The sequence below is a fragment of the Scyliorhinus torazame genome, chromosome 14 (assembly GCF_047496885.1).
Source record: "Scyliorhinus torazame isolate Kashiwa2021f chromosome 14, sScyTor2.1, whole genome shotgun sequence".
In the NCBI taxonomy this organism is placed as follows: domain Eukaryota; kingdom Metazoa; phylum Chordata; class Chondrichthyes; order Carcharhiniformes; family Scyliorhinidae; genus Scyliorhinus; species Scyliorhinus torazame.
In genome coordinates this window covers 186,747,492-186,767,869 of record NC_092720.1, presented here as the reverse complement: position 1 = coordinate 186,767,869, position 20,378 = coordinate 186,747,492, and the positions used below count along the sequence as shown (strand labels likewise).

Genomic DNA, 20,378 nt, shown 5'->3' with positions numbered 1-20,378 from the left:
TTCCATCACACCCCTGACTTGTGCCTTGTAGATGGTGGCTTTGGGGGGTGAGGAGGTGAGCTGCTCACTACAGGATTTCCTAGCCTTTGACCTGCTCTGGTAGGCACAGTATTAATATGGCTAGCCCAGTTCAGTTTCTCATCAATGGTAATCCCCAGGATGTTGATTGAAATGCCATTGAATGTCAAGCAGCGATGGTTGCTTCACAGTGCCAGGGACCCGGGTTCGATTCCCGGTTTGGGTCACTGTCTGCACTTTCTCCCCTTGTCTGCGTGGGTTCCCTCCGGGCGCTCTGGTTTCCTCCCAAAGTTCCGAAAGACGTGTTTGTTAGGTGAATTGGACATTCTGAATTCTCCCTCAGTGCACCCGAACAGGTGCCGGAAGTGGCGACTCGGGGATTTTCACAGTAACTTTATTGCAGTGTTAATGTAAGCCTACTTGTGACACTAATACAGATCATTATCACGAATCCAAAACTAACCCCACTGCCCCGTACTCTCCCCATAACCTGATATCAATCCCAAACTAACCCCATACTCTCCGCATAGCCCATAGCGCCTATACTTCCTCAGGAAACTAAGGAAATTTGGCATGTCCACATTAACTCTTATCAACTTTTACAGGTGCACTAGAGAAAGCATCCTATCTGGCTGCAGTGTTTATGTAAGCCTACTTGTGACAATAATAAAAGATTATTATTATTGTTATTAATTGTTGTGTCTGTGTTCGTCCCATGTTATTTCCATCTGGCTCCCACATGTCTGTCAACTCGGGTTAAATCCTGCCCTATAGTGAAGACGAGTAGATTGGACATGAAACTTGAACCCTATTTCCGTCTCCACGGATGGTGCCAAACCACTGACCTTTTCCAGCCTTTCCAGTTTTTATTTCAGATCTCCAGCACCTGTCATATTTTCCTTTTATTATATGTCAAGACTGTTGCTTGGTTAAGAGACTTGGCAGTAGTTGAGGGGCAGATTGACTGAGATGTGGTTGAATGGCAGGAACATGCTTGTGGGGAATAAGATTTTGAATGTTCACAGAAACCTTCACAAACCAGCAAAATCTGTTTTTAAATAATAGATGTGGGCCTCGAACCTGTGGTGAAGATATCTGGCTACCAAGGCAGCAGGATCAAGCTTACGTGTGAGTCCGATGACTGGTATCCAAAACCAAGCATAAAATGGTTGAAAGAAAACAGAGAGGTGAATACTGGGATACTTGAGAAACAAACAAGCAACTCCAGAGGACTCTTAAAAGTGGAGAGCAGTCTTGAGGTTACAAATGATTTGCACAACAGGTACACATGTACCATCACCAACATTTTATTGAACAAATGGCTGGAAAGCAACCTTCAAATATCAGGTCTGTAAAATGCCATCTTTGGAATTTTTTTTTCATTCTTTCGCAGGCTGTGGGGTGTCACTGGCTGGGTCAGCGTTTGTTGCCAATCACTCATTGCCCTTGAACTGAGTGACTTGCTAGGCCATTTCAGAGGGCAGATAAGAGTCAATCATGTCGCTGTTGGTTTGGAGTCACATGTAGGCCAGACCTGGTCACAGTGGCAGATTTCCTTCCCCAAAGAGACATTGGCGAACCAGATGAGTTTCTTTCAACAGAAGTCGACAATGGTTTCATGGTTGTTGTTAGACTTTTGATTCAGGATATTTTTCTCCCCCTATTGAATTTAAATTTCACTGTCTGCCCTGGTGGGATTCAAACCCAAGTTCCCAGAGGGTTACTGATCCAGCGACATTGCCACCACCCTTCCCTCAGTGTGGACAAATTTGGTCCGGACATTTAAAAATGGGGGGGGGTTAAGGATGGCACGGTAGTGCAGTGGTTAGCACTGCTGTCCCACGGCGCCGAGGACCAGGATTCGATCCCAGTTCCTGTCCGTCTGGAGTTTGCCCCGTGTCTGCATGGGTCTCACCCCTACAACCGAAAGATGTGCAGGGTAGGTAGATTGGGCAAGCTAAATTTCCCCTCAATTGGAAATTTATTTTAAAAAATAGCAGACGGGACCTGGATGACAAACCTGGATGAAGAAGTCAGGGCGTGATTCACATAGGTGAGAAATCCGAATTGTGCAGAGCCATTTAGACTTGGGGCTGAGTGCAAACACACTCCATTTTGCATGTCCTGTGGACCTTAACCTGCAGCAGCATACAAGTCACAAATTGATGGAGTAGATATTAGTGCTCTTCAAGGGTGGATAAGGTGCATTTAAGTGTCATAACCTGAAGATTTTTTCAAAATATCCTTCACTTTAAACATCACAAATAAAAACTGGCAAATGTCAGTGACATTAAAAAAAAACCCTCTGCTGGGCTGTCACCTGTTATCGGTTGGATAAAAATATTAGTCTGTGAACAGTTTTAGTAGAGGTCTTTGCCATTTGCCCAAGGACTTTTATTAGCTGAGTTTCATAAGCTACAGTCTGAGTCACAGTTTGATTAACCATTTAAGGTGGCTATTAAAGGATTAGGTATCTTTGATGTGGCATCTGAACAGAAATGTGTTTGCTTTCATAAGTTAATCTTTGTAACCCATCAGAGATTTGTAATAGTGGAATTATGGAGGTGCTAATTCTGTTTGTTCAATATCTTTACATGCAAGTATAACATTTATTTTGCGGAGGATAGATATTAGATCTAATGTAGGATAAACTGTTGTGTGGGTGAGGGCTAAATTCCACTTGTAATCATCATTGCCTTTAAAATGCAGAGAGCACGTTGGTATCAATTTGGTTTACAGGGAACAAGCTGCACATATATATTCAACATATTTTTGTCAAATGATCTTGTTCCACATTTATGTAACAAAGCCACTTGTTCTAAGGCAATTGCACAGCCTGTTTCATTTCTCGATACCCTTGGTGCCACGGGAGCTATTGTTGAGATCTCCTTTTTATTGGATGACGTACTGCACGGACATTTTACCTTTGTGTTTGGTGAATCTGGTGCCCGCACTTTACTCATGTGGTTTTCCCTCTGAAACCTCCCTTGCAGGTGAATTCTTCCCTCACGTCACCGGCTGGCTTGTGGCTTTCTGGATCCTTTTCATTCTTCTTCTGGCAGGAATTGGTGGTGTTTTCTACTTCTATTGGAAGCGGCGAAAACAACGCACCATCGTAAAAGGTTAGTTTACTGAGCAAAGCTTGGAATTCAAATGCAGCAGTTTTGGTTTAATGTACATTTTGTGCTGTTAAAAGGAAGGAAAAATAGAGGCGAATGGGAGCCCTCACTTTGCCCTGACGTTATGTACTTTTAAGAGACACTTTTATGGGGCTGAGCAGCTTATTTGGCTGGATGGCTGGTTCGTGATGCGGAGCACGGGTTCAGTTCTCATACCGGCTGAAGGTTATCCCGCCTTCTCAACCTTCACCTGAGGTGCGGTGACCCTTGGGTTCAATCCCCACCAATCAGCCGATGGTCCTCGGGGACTGATGCGACCATCAATTCACTCGAAGACACGTGGAGAAGTAAACTATGGTTTTAATCAGCTTAGAACTGAGCCTGCCTGTGACCGGTACAACACTAAAGGCGGCCCCGCAGGTCAGCAGCTCTTATACTTCCTATAAAGGGGGTGGAGCCATGGGCGGAGCCTGTACATGCCCCAACATATCCCCTGTGGGTGAAGTCACACAATGGCCCATAGGTAGAGCCCACAGGGTTAATAACATAACACAGTGCACTGGTGAATTATCAGTAATTATACATTCACCACATTCACCCCCTGTTTAAAAATGAAGTCCGGCGGGGGTGACGGGCTCATAGATTCAGTCGGTCCAGTGTCCGGATTGTACGTTGCGACCGCCGAAGCACTGGTGTTGCAGCCGCTTCGGGTGGCTGCGGAAGTGGGTCCGGAGCAGGCACAGGCGTTGGCTCCCGGAGTGGCTCTTCCGGAGATTCATTCCTGTGGACCGGTGCGGCGGGTGGGAGGGAGCGCTGAACATGGGAGGTTGGACGGGACATAGTGTGGGGGATGCATTAGTGGGAGTGGTGTTGGAGCCTGCAGGCGCCAGGTCCCGGAGGGAAACGGTATCTTGCCGGCGTTCGACGTACGCATAGTGTGGGTTGGAGTGCAGGAGCTGGACCCTCTCTACCAGGGGGTCGGTCTTATGGCTCCGAACATGTTTTCGGAGGAGGAACTGGACCCGGTGTCATCAGCCAGGGCGGAAGCGAGGCCCCTGAGGCAGCTCCCCTAAGGAAAACAAACAAACGGTCATGAGGGGTCTGGTTTGTGGCCGTGCAAAGGAGGGACCTAATAGAGTGGAGCGCATCGGGGAGGACCTCCTGCCAGTGAGAAACTGGGAGATTCCTAGACTGTAGGGTCAGTAGGACGGTCTTCCAGACTGTCGCGTTCTCCCTCTCCACCTGCCCGTTTCCCCTGGGGTTATAACTGGTAATCCTTCTCGAGGCGATGCCCTTACTGAGCAGGTAATGACGCAGTTCGTCGCTCATGAACGACGAGCCCCTGTCACTGTGGACATAACTGGGGAAACCAAACAGGGTGAAGACACTATGCAGGGCTTTAATGACAGTGGGGGTGGTCATATCAGGGCAGGGGATGGCAAACGGGAAGCAGGAGAACTCATCTATGATGTTAAGAAAGTATGTGTTGTGGTTATTGGAGGGGAGGGGCCCATTGAAATCGATACTGAGGCGTTCAAAGGGCCGGGATGCCTTTACCAGGTGGGCCTTATCCGGTCGGTAGAAGTGCGGTTTACACTCCGCACAGATTTGGCAGTCTCTGGTTATAGCTCTGACCTCCTCGGTGGAGTAGGGCAGGTTGCGGGCCTTGATGTAATGGGTGACCCGGGTGGCAGAGGTCATCGTGGATAGCCCGTAGTCGGTCATCTTGCGCGCTGGCGCATGTGCGGTGGGACAGGGCATCTGGGGGCTCGTTAAGCTTCCCAGGACGATATACTATATCGTAGTTATAGGTGAGTTCGATTCTCCACCTCAAGATCTTATCATTCTTGATCTTGCCCCGCTGCGTATTGTCAAACGTGAAGGCAACCGATCGTTGATCGGTGACGAGGGTAAACCTCCTACCAATGAGGTAGTGCCTGCAGTGCCGCACGGCTTCCACGATGGCTTGGGCTTCTTTTTCGACCGAGGAGTGTCGAATTTCAGAGGTGGTGAGGGTGCGTGAAAAAAACGCTACCGGTCTGCCTGCTTGGTTGAGGGTGGCGGCGAGAGCGACCTCTGAGGCGTCGCTCTCCACCTGGAAGGGGACGGACTCGTCCACCGCGCGCATCGCAGCTTTGGCGATGTCCGCCTTGATGCAGTTGAAGGCCTGGCGAGCCTCGGCTGCCAGTGGAAAGAGGGTGGCCTTAAATAGTGGGCAGGCTTTGTCCGAATACTGGGGGACCCACTGGGCATAATAGGAGAAAAATCCAAGGCACCTCTTCAGGGCCTTGGGACAGTGAGGGAGAGGAGTTGTAGGAAGGGGCGCATACGGTCAGGGTCGGGCCCTAGGACCCCGTTTTCCACGACGTAGCCGAGGGTGGCTAGTCTGGTGTGCGGAAAACACATTTCTCCTTGTTGTAGGTGAGGTTGAGTTTTTGGGCGGTTTGGAGAAATCGGTGGACGTTGGCGTCGTGGTCCTGCTGATCATGGCTGCAGATGGTGACATTGTCCAAGTACGGAAACGTGGCCCGCAGCCCGTACTGGTCCACCAGTATGACCCCCTCCCGCAAGAGACACTGTACCTCGGACCTAATGAACGTCCTGTCCCGCATGCTATACCGCCTGCTTCTGGTGGCTACTGGCTTGCAATCGGCGGTGAGGTTTGCGAAGAAGGGGGGGTGGGGTCGATTTTTAGGGTCGCGAGGCTGCATATGGTGAGCGGGGGCCCCCCCGAACTTGGTTAGGCTCCTGAGGTTGCACTGGAAGTCGAGTCCCAAAAGGAGAGGAGCGCAGAGGTCTGGGAGCACATATAGTTGAAAATTAGCGTACTCAGCGCCCTGTATTGCTAGGGTTGCAGTAGTGCACCCTTGGATTTGCATCGAGTGCAACCCAGAGGCGAGGGATATGGTTTGTTGCGTCGGGAATATTGAGAGCGAGCAGCGGCTTACCATGTCCGGGTGAATGAAGCTCTCTGTGCTCCCGGAGTCGAAAAGGCAAGGTGTCTCGTACCCGTTAACCCAGGCAGCCATCATGGAGCTCCGGAGGTGCTTAGGTCGCGACTGGTCCAGGGTGACCGCATTGAGGTGTGGGTAGCTGGCGGCGTGATCGGAGGTGCTGGGGCGGCCCCGCGATGGCTGTCCGTGTAGGTCATACGCGTCGAGCGGCGTAGCAGATGGCGGCCAAGATGGCGGCCCCCGTTGGTCAAGTGTGGCGGGCTGTGAGGAAGATGGCGTCCAAGATAGCGGCCCCCATGGATCGCAAGTGGCCGGCCGTGTGGGGGAGGATGGCCAAGATGGTGGCCCCCATGAGTCACTCATGTTATGCGGAGGCGGCAGACATGCTGCCACCTTGCGGGGTCTGCGGGCCTGTGAGTCTGTGGATCGGGTCTGTGAGTTTGAGTTCTTAGACCTGGCCAGGCAGACCTTGGCAAAGTGTCCTTCTTGCCCACAGCTGCTGCAGTTCGCATTGCGGGCCGGGCAGTGCAGTCGGGGGTGTTGGGACTGGCCCCAAAAGTAGCACTGTAGCCCCCCATGATGGGCGGGCGGCCGCGCGGCACAGGCCTGGGGTAGTCTCGGGTCGGGGGCCCACGAGGGGTCTCGTGATCGGCCAGGAACGCAGTAAGGCTCTGAAAAGCGGCCTTCAGAGAGGTAGCCAGTTTTACCGTGTCGTCCAGGTCCTGGGCCCCTTTTTTGATCAGGCGCTGTCTCACATCGTTCGAACGGACCCCCGCCACGTAATCGTCTTGGACGGCGAGCTTCATGTGCTAAGTGGCCATAACGGCCTGGTAGTTACAGTTGCGCGCGAGGGCTTTGAGGTCGCGTAGGTAATCATCTAGCGACTCCCCGGGGCGCTGGCGGCGAGTGGTGAAGACGTGTCGCGCGTATACCTCGTTCACAGGCCGCACATAGAGGCGTTCGAGTAGTGCGAGGGCCTCTGTATAGGAAGCGGCTTCGTCGAGCTGGACAGAAATGCGATGGCTCACCCGAGCGTGGAGGAGGCTCAGCTTCTGTTTGTCAGTGACGGATGGCGTAGACGACACGGCGAGATAGGCCTTGAAGCATCGAAGCCAATGTGAAAACATTTCTCTCGCCTCCGCGACCTGTGGATCGATTTCCAGTCTGTCAGGTTTGAGGGCTGATTCCATCGTAGTATTTTAAGCTGATTAAATTGATGGGACCATCAATTCACTCGAAGACACGTGGAGAAGTAAACCGTGGTTTTAATCAGCTTAGAACTGAGCCTGCCTGTGACCGGTACAACACTGAAGGCGGCCCCACAGGTCAGCAGCTCTTATACTTCCTGTAAAGGGGGTGGAGCCATTGGCAGAGCCCATACATGCCCCAACATATCCCCTGTGGGTGAAGCCACACAATGTCCCATAGGTAGAGCCCACAGGGTTAATAACATAACATAGTGCACTGGTGAATTATCAGTAATTACACATTCACCACAGGGACTATGGCGACTTTCATTTCCATGGGAGGCAGCTGATGTGATTACTAGCTAACTAACTATATGTGTCTTCTCTTTCAGGACTGTATTTGCGGCCTACAATCCCTCGTAAGTCTAATATTTAGCAATTGAAATATCCACATTTAAAATAAGAGTGCATGAACTTGAACACAATTTCTCATAGTCAGTCAGTGCTGAAAGCCAACCTTTAAAATGCGCCCTTTGAATACAGCGATAACAACTCTCGATGTTTTGTAAACCTTAAAAGCTCCCTTCATCTTTCAGAGGGTTTCATTGAACATGAATGTTAATGAAATAAATTCTCAACGTTCTTTTTCTTTCAGAGTACGAAGAACTGGCTGCAAAGCTCAGTAAGTGACCACTAAAACCATACAAAGCAATGGTACCGAAACATAGAACATAGAACATAGAACAATACAGCGCAGTACAGGCCCTTCGGCCCACGATGTTGCACCAAAACAAAAGCCATCTAACCTACACTATGCCATTATCATCCATATGTTTATCCAATAAACTTTTAAATGCCCTCAATGTTGGCGAGTTCACTACTGTAGCAGGTAGGGCATTCCACGGCCTCACTACTCTTTGCATAAAGAACCTACCTCTGACCTCTGTCCTATATCTATTACCCCTCAGTTTAAAGCTATGTCCCCTCGTGCCAGCCATTTCCATCCGCGGGAGAAGGCTCTCACTGTCCACCCTATCTAACCCCCTGATCATTTTGTATGCCTCTATTAAGTCTCCTCTTAACCTTCTTCTCTCCAACGAAAACAACCTCAAGTCCATCAGCCTTTCCTCATAAGATTTTCCCTCCATACCAGGCAACATCCTGGTAAATCTCCTCTGCACCCGCTCCAAAGCCTCCACGTCCTTCCTATAATGCGGTGACCAGAACTGTACGCAATACTCCAAATGCGGCCGTACCAGAGTTCTGTACAGCTGCAACATGACCTCCTGACTCCGGAACTCAATCCCTCTACCAATAAAGGCCAACACTCCATAGGCCTTCTTCACAACCCTATCAACCTGGGTGGCAACTTTCAGGGATCTATGTACATGGACACCTAGATCCCTCTGCTCATCCACACTTCCAAGAACTTTACCATTAGCCAAATATTCCGCATTCCTGTTATTCCTTCCAAAGTGAATCACCTCACACTTCTCTACATTAAACTCCATTTGCCACCTCTCAGCCCAGCTCTGCAGCTTATCTATATCCCTCTGTAACCTGCTACATCCTTCCACACTATCGACAACACCACCGACTTTAGTATCGTCTGCAAATTTACTCACCCACCCTTCTGCGCCTTCTTCTAGGTCATTGATAAAAATGACAAACAGCAACGGCCCCAGAACAGATCCTTGTGGTTCTCCACTTGTAACTGAACTCCATTCTGAACATTTCCCATCAACCACCACCTTCTGTCTTCTTTCAGCTAGCCAATTTCTGATCCACATCTCTAAATCACCCTCAATCCCCAGCCTCCGTATTTTCTGCAATAGCCTACCGTGGGGAACCTTATCAAACGCTTTGCTGAAATCCATATACACCACATCAACTGCTCTACCCTCGTCTACCTGTTCAGTCACCTTCTCAAAGAACTCGATAAGGTTTGTGAGGCATGACCTACCCTTCACAAAGCCATGCTGACTATCCCTGATCATATTATTCCTATCTAGATGATTATAAATCTTGTCTCTTATAATCCCCTCCAAGACTTTACCCACTACAGACGTGAGGCTCACCGGTCTATAGTTGCCGGGGTTGTCTCTGCTCCCCTTTTTGAACAAAGGGACCACATTTGCTATCCTCCAGTCCTCTGGCACTATTCCTGTAGCCAATGATGACATAAAAATCAAAGCCAAAGGTCCAGCACTCTCTTCCCTGGCCTCCCAGAGAATCCTAGGATAAATCACATCAGGACCCGGGGACTTATCTATTTTCAGCCTGTCCAGAATTGCCAACACCTCTTCCCTACGTATCTCAATGCCATCTATTCTATTAGCCTGGGTCTCAGCATTCTCCTCCACAACATTATCTTTTTCCTGAGTGAATACTGACGAAAAATATTCATTTAGTATCTCGCCTATCTCTTCAGACTCCACACACAACTTCCCATCCCTGTCCTTGACTGGTCCTACTCTTTCCCTAGTCATTCGCTTATTCCTGACATACCTATAGAAAGCCTTTGGGTTTTCCTTGATCCTATATGCCAAATACTTCTCATGTCCCCTCCTTGCTCGTCTTAGCTCTCTCTTTAGATCCTTCCTCGCTACCTTGTAACTATCCATCGCCCCAACTGAAACTTCACACCTCATCTTCACATAGGCCTCCTTCTTCCTCTTAACAAGAGATTCCACTTCTTTGGTAAACCACGGTTCCCTCGCTCGATGCCTTCCTCCCTGCCTGACCGGTACATACTTATCAAGAACGCGCAGTAGCTGATTCTTGAACAAGCTCCACTTTTCCAGTTTGCCCAACACTTGCAGCCTACTTCTCCACCTTATCCCCCCCCAAGTCACGTTTAATGGCATCATAATTGCCCTTCCCCCAGCTATAACTCTTGCCCTGCGGTGTATACTTATCCCTTTCCATCATTAACGTAAACATCACCGAATTGTGGTCACTGTCCCCAAAGTGCTCTCCTACCTCCAAATCCAACACCTGGCCTGGTTCATTACCCAAAACCAAATCCAACGTGGCCTCGCCTCTTGTTGGCCTGTCAACATATTGTTTCAGGAAACCCTCCTGCACATACTGTACAAAAAACGACCCATCTAATGTACTCGAACTATATCTTTTCCAGTCAATATTTGGAAAGTTAAAGTCTCCCATAATAACTACCCTGTTACTTTCGCTCTTATCCAGGATCATCCTCGCCATCCTTTCCTCTACATCCCTAGAACTATTTGGAGGCCTATAGAAGACTCCCAACAGGGTGACCTCTCCTTTCATGTTTCTAACCTCAGCCCATACTACCTCAGAAGATGAGTCCCCATCTAGCATCCTCTCCGCCACCGTAATACTGCTCTTGACTAGCAGCGCTACACCTCCCCCTCTTTTGCCTCCTTCTCTGAGCTTACTAAAACACCTAAACCCCGGAACCTGCAACATCCATTCCTGTCCCTGCTCTATCCATGTCTCCGAAATGGCCACAACATCGAAGTCCCAGGTACCAACCCATGCTGCCAGTTCCCCTACCTTATTTCGTATACTCCTGGCATTGAAGTAGGCACACTTCAAACCACCTACCTGAACACTGGCCCCCTCCTGCGACGTCAAATCTGTGCTCCTGACCTCTATACTCTCATTCTCCCTGACCCTAAAACTACAATCCAGGTTCCCATGCCCCTGCTGCATTAGTTTAAACCCCCCCAAAGAGCACTAACAAATCTCCCCCCCAGGATATTTGTGCCCCTCAGGTTCAGATGTAGACCATCCTGTCTGTAGAGGTCCCACCTTCCCCAGAAAGAGCCCCAGTTATCCAGAAATCTGAATCCCTCCCGCCTGCACCATCCCTGTAGCCACGTGTTTAATTGCTCTCTCTCCCTATTCCTCATCTCACTATCACGTGGCACGGGCAACAACCCAGAGATAACAACTCTGTTTGTTCTAGTTCTGAGCTTCCATCCTAGCTCCCTGAAAGCCTGCCTGACATCCTTTTCCCCTTTCCTACCTATGTCGTTAGTGCCAATGTGGACCACGACTTGGGGCTGCTCCCCCTCCCCCTAAGGACCCGGAAAACACAATCCGAGACATCACGTACCCTTGCACCTGGGAGGCAACATACCAAACGTGAGTCTCTCACGCTCCCACAAAATCTCCTATCTGTGCCCCTGACTATCGAGTCCCCAATTACTAATGCTCTGCTCCTCTCCCCCCTTCCCTTCTGAGCAACAGGGACAGACTCCGTGCCAGAGGCCCGTACCCCATGGCTTACCCCTGGTAAGTCGTCGTCCCCACAAGTATCCAAAGCGGTATACTTGTTTCTCAGGGGAACGACCGCAGGGGGTCCCTGCACTGACTGCTTCTTCCCAGTCCCTCTTACAGTTACCCATCTATCTCCAATCTTTGGTGTAACTAATTCCCTGAAGCTGCTACCTATGACCCCCTCTGCCTCCCGAATGATCCGAAGTTCTTCCAACTCCAGCTCCAGTTCCCTAACGCGGTCTTGGAGGAACTGGAGATGGCAGCACTTCCTGCAGGTAAAATCAGCAGGGACACTAACGGCATCCCTCACCTCAAACATCCTGCAGGAGGAACATTGCACTCCCTTCCCTGCCATCCCTCTAACTTTCTACCAAGATCTGGCTAACAACTAAATTAAATTTTTTTTAAAAATAAATAAAATATGGTACTTACCTCACACCAATGGGTTTTATTATTAGGTTCGAGGAGGAGGGCGGGTGGGAGACACTACACGTGTAGTGTCTCGGGTTTCCTCTCCACCAGAATTTATTGGTGAGGGTCTTCCCAGAAGTCCGCGAGTCGAACTTCCTGTTCCCGCCTTAAACACTAAAATAAAAAACAGCAAAGAGGGACCGAAAACGGGACCAGGTAAGTGTTTACCGCTGAAATTGACTAGCCTGCTCCTGTGAAGGTCTCCCAGAAATCACTAACAGACCGCTCCCGCTGAAATCGACTGGCCTGCTCCTGCAAAGACAAGTGTTTTTAAAGGAGAAACTTACCTCCCAGAAATCACTTGCGCACTGCTCCCGCTGAAATTGACTAACCTGCTCCGCTCCCGCTGAAATCAACTGGCCTGCTCCTGCAAAGACAAGTGTTTTTAAAGGAGAAACTTACCTCCCAGCAATCACTTGCGCACTGCTCCCGCTGAAATTGACTAACCTGCTCCGCTCCCGCTGAAATCGACTGGCCTGCTCCTGCAAAGACAAGTGTTTTTAAAGGAGAAACTTACCTCCCAGAAATCACTTGCGCACTGCTCCCGCTGAAATTGACTAACCTGCCCCGCTCCCGCTGAAATCAACTGGCCTGCTCCTGCAAAGACAAGTGTTTTTAAAGGAGAAACTTACCTCCCAGCAATCACTTGTGCACTGCCCCCGCTGAAATTGACTAACCTGCTCCGCTCCCGTTGAAATCGACTGGCCTGCTCCTGCAAAGACAAGTGTGTTTAAAGGAGAAACTTACCTCCCAGAAATCACTTGCGCACTGCTCCCGCTGAAATTGACTAACCTGCTCCGCTCCCGCTGAAATCGACTGGCCTGCTCCTGCAAAAACAAGTGTTTTTAAAGGAGAAACTTACCTCCCAGCAATCACTTGCGCACTGCTCCCGCTGAAATTGACTAACCTGCACCGCTCCCGCTGAAATCGACTCATACTGTTGCATTTTATTCCCATTCAAAATCTGAGAGAACGGGATGTAATTCTTATGAGGGTCCCTTGCAATGCCGCTGACATCTGTATGTCATCATGGTACTGATTGTTATTGCTGCTTTCACTTGTACACATTTAAACAGGAAACAAGAACATGCTTTCCACTTTGCCCATTTGTCAAATTAGTTACGTGGCATAAATAACTTTGATGCCACTAGCTCCTTTTGCTAGTTGAAACTTGAGCTGTAGTTGGAACTCTCTACAGCCCTTGCCCAGTGATTTAAGGAACCAAAAGAAGTGAGGTGGTTGAAGAAGGCGGTTCACCACCACCTTCTCGCAGGGAATTAGGGGTGGAGAAAAAATGCTGGCCTCACCAGCCACGCTCACATCCCACAAAATCATTTTTAAAAATGAGTGGGGTTGAAGAGTTCGCACTGATTCCAAATGAAGAAGAGCTTTGCTCCATTTTAAGCCTGTAATCAATTAATGCTCTCTCGCAGAGAGGGAGAAAATAATGTGAAATTGGTTTAATTTGGCACAAACGTACCTAAGAATTGAATTCGACGGTGAACAGTGGGGATCTGACGGTGGAGATTGGAGATCTGACGGGCAATGGGGATCTGACGGTGGAGATTAGAGATCTGACGGGCAATGGGGATCTGACGGTGGAGATTGGGGATCTGACGGTGGGCAGTGGGGATTCAACAGTGGGCAATGAGGATTTAACGGTGGGCAATGGGGATCTGACGGTGGACATTGGGGATCTGTCGGTGGACAATGGGGATCTGTCGGTGGGCAATGGGGATCTGACGGTGGAGATTGGGGATCTGTCGGTGGGCAATGGGGATCTGACGGTGGAGATTGGGGATCTGTCGGTGGACAATGGGGATCTGTCGGTGGACAATGGGGATCTGTCGGTGGGCAATGGGGATCTGACGGTGGCGATTGGGGATCTGTCGGTGGACAATGGGGATCTGTCGGTGGGCAATGGGGATCTGACGGTGGAGATTGGGGATCTGTCGGTGGACAATGGGGATCTGTCGGTGGGCAATGGGGATCTGACGGTGGAGATTGGGGATCTGTCGGTGGACAATGGGGATCTGACGGTGGAGATTGGGGATCTGACGGTGGGCAATGGGGATTCAACAGTGGGCAATGAGGATTTAACGGTGGGCAATGGGGATCTGACGGTGGACATTGGGGATCTGACGGTAAATATTGGGGTTCTTTTTAAAACATTTTTTAGAGTACCCAATTCATTTTTTTCCAATTAAAGGGCAATTTAGCGTGTTCAATCCACCTAACTTGCACATCTTTGGATTGTGGGGGCGAAACCCACGCAAACACGGGGAGAATGTGCAAATTCTTCAGTGACACAGAATCGAACCTGGGACCTCGGCGCCGTGAGACTGCAGTGCTACCACTGCGCCACCGTGCTGCCCAGCGTTCTAACGGTGGACAATATGTTAAAATCCTGCATAAGCAAAGGATACTTCAGACACACGTGAACTTTGTCTCCTTCCTGGACATGTAGTAAACAACTTATTAATCTCCCGTATAGGAAATATATTTTCAGTGCAACATACAAATGATACATATTTTTAATTTTACGCTACCATTGCAGATTGTTGGTGGTGTGCTGTGTGAAATCTGGTACAGCACAGGGCAGGAATTGAACCATGGTCTTTTCTGAGTGGAATTGTTTAGGACCATATCGTCATTTGGGGAGAAACATTGACAGGGCCCATTTTCCCCACTTCACTATCCTGACGCTGATTTGTGAATGTAGAATGGTTTTCGATGGGGTTTAATGAGCGAATGTAATCTGTGCAGATGTGGCTGCAAGGAAGGAGCAGCAATGCTACAATTATATTTAAAATGTCATCATTTATTACTGCCATACTGCAAAGGACCCATAAGCTGCAGAGAGAGAGAGACCCCGTAGATAAAACATGAGACCCTCCATATATACACATACTGGAGAACCCCGTGCCATCCCCCAAAATCGCACCCCTCACTCTTTCTTTGAAACCTCCATCTGTATCATTCCTTAATATTGGGTCTGAATAGAAAAGAATCCCGACAGTACAGAAGGAGGTCATTCGGCCCATCGAGTCTGCACCAACCCTTCAAAGAGCACTCTACTCATGTCCACCCCGCCCTATCTCCGTAACCTAACCTGCACATCCCTGAACTGTGGGAGGAAACCGGAGCATCCGGAGGAAACCCACTCAGACATGGGAGAAAGTGCAGACTCCACACAAACAAGGCTGGAATCGAACCCGGGTCCCTGGCGCTGTGAGGCAGCAGTGCTACCCACTGTGCCACCGTGCTGCCCATGAAAACTCTTAGTTGGTGCTAACTCTCACCAGAAAGTGTTTCCATATCACAACATGACTGCTCAACAAAGCGTTTACAATTTTAAAAAAGTAATATATACTTCCAATAACTGCGTTCTGTCATGCTGAGAAGGTTCTGAAGGTTGCCAACCCGAAGAGTGCTGTTAACATTTGTGCTTTCTCCTTCACACAGATAAGGAGCAAGCACTGGCAGAACAAGGTGGGTCATGTCGAATTTTTGGCGTTATCTCATGAACATTAATTCTCTGCTGCCTGCAAAACATGTTTGGAAACGAACAACGGAATTTTGAAAGTTTGCGAACAAGCTGCCTAATCATTATCGTCATCTGTTTTTTTTTTTCTTCTCCCTTACAGAAAAGGAGAGGCTGTTAAATGAGATAGGTAAGGGTAAGGTACTGCATCGTGTCACAGGTATTGCGTTATTCTCTTGCTGGGAAGGTGCAGCTGAAGGTAAATTAAATTTGTGTCACTTTGTGGGCCTAATTTATCTTGACTTGCTGTCCAGCAATCGCAATGGGTCAGGGGCCGAGTGCAAGGTACAGACACTGTTTTTGGAATCATAACAAACAGGAGCAGGGTCTGCCATTCGGCTCTTCTGGCCTGCTCTGACATTCAGTATGAGCATTGCTAATTTGTCAATCCTAGCGCCTGCTATCTCACCCAAATCGCTCTCCATTGCCATCAAGAATTAAACTCGTGCAGGGTGTACATTCCGCCTTGTATCCACTTGCTGGGCAGGTTAATTTAATATTTCACCTCTTTTAAAAAAAATGTTAGAGTACCCAATTCATTTTTTGCAATTTAGCCTGGCCAATCCACCTATGCTGCACACCTTTCGGGTTGTGGGGGCAAAACCCACCCATGCAGACACGGGGAGAATATGCAAACTCCACACGGACAGTGACCCAGAGCCGGGATCGAACCTGGGACCTCGGGTCCATGAGGCAGCAATGCTAACCACTGCGCTGCCTTAAAATTTCACCTCTACACGTAGAATCCATAGAATCCCTACAGTGCAGAAGGAGGCCATTCGGCCCATCGAATCTGCACCAACCCTCTGAAAGAGCACCCTACTTAGGCCTGAACCCCACCCTATCCCCGTAACCCTGTCTAACCAGCACATCTCTGGGTCGTCATTCTCCGACCCCCCGCCGGGTCGGAGAATGGCCGCTGGGCGCCGTGAATCCCGCCCCCGCCCCCGCCGAAGTCTCCGAAGGGAGAAAAGTCGGCGGGGCGTTAATGGCGCCGCTGCCGCGGAGAATGTCACGGGTCTGCGCAAGGCAGCCGATTTTCGGCCTGCCGATATTCTCCCTTCCGGATGGGCCGAAGTCCCGTCGACGTGATGACCGTTCACGTCGACGTGAATCAAACCTCCTTTTCATCGGCGTGACCCGGTGCTCCAGGCTCACGCCGACCAGCGAGGAGGTGAGTGACGGCCTGGGGGGCTGGGGGGTTGGCTCTGGGCAGGAAATGGCGTGGCCGCAGACTGATTGCGTGAGGAGAGGTGTGTCTCGGCTTGTGTGTGTGTGCGGCGGGGGGGGGGGGGTGGTTAGAGTAGGCTGGGCTCCGGGGGAGTGCCGGGAGGGGGTCCGTGCTGGGGTGGAGGTTGGGGGGGGGGGTCCGTGCCGGGGTGGGGGTTGGGGGTTGGGGGGGGGGGTCCGTGCTGGGGTGGAGGTTGGGGATGGGGTCCGTGCTGGGGTGGAGGTTGGGGGGGGTCCGTGCCGGGGTGGAGGTTGGGGGTTGGGGGGGGGGGTCCGTGCTGGGGTGGAGGTTGGGGAGGGGGTCCGTGCTGGGGTGGAGGTTGGGGGGGGGGGTCCGTGCCGGGGTGGAGGTTGGGGGTTGGGGGGGGGGTCCGTGCTGGGGTGGAGGTTGGGGGTTGGGGAGGGGGTCCGTGCCGGGGTGGAGGTTGGGGGGGGGGGGGGTCCGTGCTGGGGTGGAGGTTGGGGAGGGGGTCCGTGCCGGGGTGGAGGTTTGGGGGGGGTCCGTGCTGGGGTGGAGGTTGGGGGTTGGGGAGGGGGTCCGTGCCGGGGTGGAGGTTGGGGGGGGGGTCCGTGCTGGGGTGGAGGTTGGGGGTTGGGGAGGGGGTCCGTGCCGGGGTGGAGGTTGGGGGGGGGGTCCGTGCTGGGGCTGAGGTTGGGGGTTGGGGAGGTGGTCCGTGCCGGGGTGGAGGTTGGGGGGGGGTCCGTGCTGGGGTGGAGGTTGGGGGTTGGGGAGGGGGTCCGTGCCGGGGTGGAGGTTGGGGGTTGGGGAGGGGGTCCGTGCCGGGGTGGAGGTTGGGGGGGGGTCCGTGCTGGGGTGGAGGTTGGGGGTTGGGGAGGGGGTCCGTGCCGGGGTGGAGGTTGGGGGTTGGGGGGGTCCGTGCTGGGGTGGAGGTTGGGGAGGGGGTCCGTGCCGGGGTGGAGGTTGGGGGGGGGTCCGTGCCGGGGTGGAGGTTGGGGGTTGGGGGGTCCGTGCTGGGGTGGAGGTTGGGGAGGGGGTCCGTGCCGGGGTGGGTGATGGGAGGGCAAATGAGTTGGTCCACCTGGCCAGGTGCCAGCCTCCAACAGTTGGACCCATGCGGTCCATGCCACCTGGCTGGGGGGAGGAGGGGATATGGGCAATGATGACATGTCGTCGTTCCCCTCCCCCCCACCAGGCCGTCATGTTTTCAGACCATCCAGCGATGTTGGCCGCCGTGGTGGCAGCCGCTCATGTCTATGTTGCCCTGGATGAGGAGGAGGAGGAGGAGGAGGAGCGTGCCAGAGAGGCGGCGCAGGCTGCCGCAGAGGGGCAGGCGGCAGCCGCCCAGGCTGGAGGGACACCTGACCGACAGGACGAGGAGGGGGAGGAGGACGTCGCGGCCCCATGGCAACGGAGGCACCCGAGGGCGCCCCGTGTGTACCGGCCCCGGCAGTCATACCAGGACCTCACGGACCGGGAATGCAGGAGGAGACTCCGGATGAGCCGGGAAACCGTGTCACACATCTGCCACCTGCTGGCACACCTGTCACCGCGTGACACTGGCGGGGGACACCCTCTCCCCGTGTCCGTCAAGGTTACGGTGGCCCTGAACTTTTATGCAACGGGGTCATTCCAGGCACCGAGTGGGGACCTGTCCGGCATATCGCAGACATCGGTGCATCGGTGCATCCGGGCAGTGACAGATGCCCTTTATGCCATGGCGCACCGCTACATCCGCTTCCCCGTGGACCGGGCCAGCCAAGATGCCCGGGCCGTGGGCTTCTCTGCCATTGCCGGGTTCCCCATGGTCCAGGGCGCGATCGATGGGATGCACGTCGCCATGCGGCCACCTGCAGAGAACAGGGCCGTGTTCACTAATAGGAAGGGGACCTATTCGATGAACGTACAGGTGGTCTGCGACTACCGCATGATGATCCTGCACGTCTGCGCCCGTCGCCCAGGCAGTGTACACGACTCATTCGTGTTGTCGCGGTCATCCATCCCCGGCATGTACGAGGGACGTCATCCCCGGCTGAGGGGCTGGTTGCTGGGCGACAGGGGCTACCCATTGCGATCGTGGCTGATGACGCCTATACGGAGGCCACGCAATGAGGCGGAGAACCGCTACAATGATGCCCATGTAGCGACAAGGGGAGTGATCGAGAGGTGCTTTGGCGTGCTGAAGATGCGTTTCAGGTGCCTGGACCTCTCTGGGGGCGCCCTCCAGTATCGGTCAGATAGGGTCGGCCGCATCATTGTGGTGTGCTGCGTCCTGCACAACATAGCCCAGCAGAGGGGCGATGTGCCGCAGGCAGAGGAGGGCGGAGTGGAGGAGCAGCAGGAAGAGGCCCAGTCCTCCCCAGATGAGGGGGATGGGGGCAATGGTCAGGGCAGACGGGGTAGACACAGGCGGGTGGCTGTCCACCGTTACCGGCTGGCCCAGTGGGCATGGGACAGACTGATAGACGCCCGCTTCACTGACTAGATGGGCGTGGGAATCGGGTAGTATGGCCACAGACCGCACACCATGGCAACAGCCGACCACCCACACCCCCCACCCATCCACCCACCCAGCACCCTCACCCCCCCTCCCCAACCCCACACACCCCACCCGCATGCACACCACCCCCCCCCCCCCCCCAATTGCCGATCCACCGGCGGCACAACGGGCCAGGCTCACCCAGTTGCGGGTGGACGCGTGTCTATCGCAGGCCATGGAGGATGATGACAACCCGCCTCCGATGAGCTCCTGGCTCTACATCGTTGGACTATGTCTGACCCATGGCCACAGTACCACCATCCACCCGGACCATCCCTGCATGCGGCTGTGACACTGCAGCGCACGGTCCCGTCCTCTGCCCGGGGGATGTTGATGGCGGCCCAGGGGGAAGGGGGCAGACTCACCTGGGGCTGAGGTAAGACCACCCGTCACACACACACTTGCGCTCAACGTACATGACACGCCCGCACACTTTGGACAGAGCACAAAGGCAGCTTCGGTAGGTGTAACATTGACTTTAATAACCAAAGGAGTTCATGCACGTGCCCTAGCCCCTAAAACTCATCTGTGCCCTGCACCCGTGCCAACTAACTCAGTGTCTAATTGTTTGGCCTTACGGGCCCTTTGACTACGTCTACGTGATTCCCCAGACGGTACAGCAGAACTGGAGGTGGACTCCTGTGATTCCTGCCCTCTGACACTGGATCCCTTTGGCGGCCGTTTCCTGGGGCGTCCTGGCCTAGATGGGCCAGGCTGCGGCCCGGGCGACTGGGATGGCGAGCTGCCAGCCTGTCCTGCCCGTTGCCCACCCGATGCACCTGGGACGGAAGGGGGGGAGTCCGAGGTGTCGCGGTGTACCGGGACCTCCCCTACAGATGGAGCCGGGACGGACCACACCACCTCCTCCTCCCTCGGGGTGCCCGATGGCCCCCAGGCCTCTACATGGGTGGGGGATGCGAGCGGACTGGCCATCCGACGCGCCCCCGACATCTGGCGCTGCCAGTCCTGGAGGCCCGTGCTGGTATCGACAGGGGTCTGCAGGTTTGCAGCCATGGAGCCCAGGGGGTTGTCAAACCCTGTCTGTGACAGTGCAACGCCGGCTCGCACATGGCCACTGGCGCCGATGCCCTCAG

The 20,378-nt window shown here is 52.6% G+C and overlaps 1 protein-coding gene across 1 annotated transcript in view; it reads left to right on the top strand.

Annotated features, from left to right (window-relative positions):
• Positions 1–20,378, top strand: part of LOC140390274 (butyrophilin subfamily 1 member A1-like) — a 61,307-nt gene that overhangs the window by 26,369 nt on the left and 14,560 nt on the right. The window contains exons 4-9 of the mRNA XM_072475298.1: positions 1,084–1,365; positions 3,012–3,140; positions 7,671–7,697; positions 7,934–7,960; positions 15,478–15,504; positions 15,660–15,686. Of these exons, the coding sequence (XP_072331399.1) occupies positions 1,084–1,365; positions 3,012–3,140; positions 7,671–7,697; positions 7,934–7,960; positions 15,478–15,504; positions 15,660–15,686 (519 nt within the window). The remainder of the gene's footprint in view (positions 1–1,083; positions 1,366–3,011; positions 3,141–7,670; positions 7,698–7,933; positions 7,961–15,477; positions 15,505–15,659; positions 15,687–20,378) is intronic.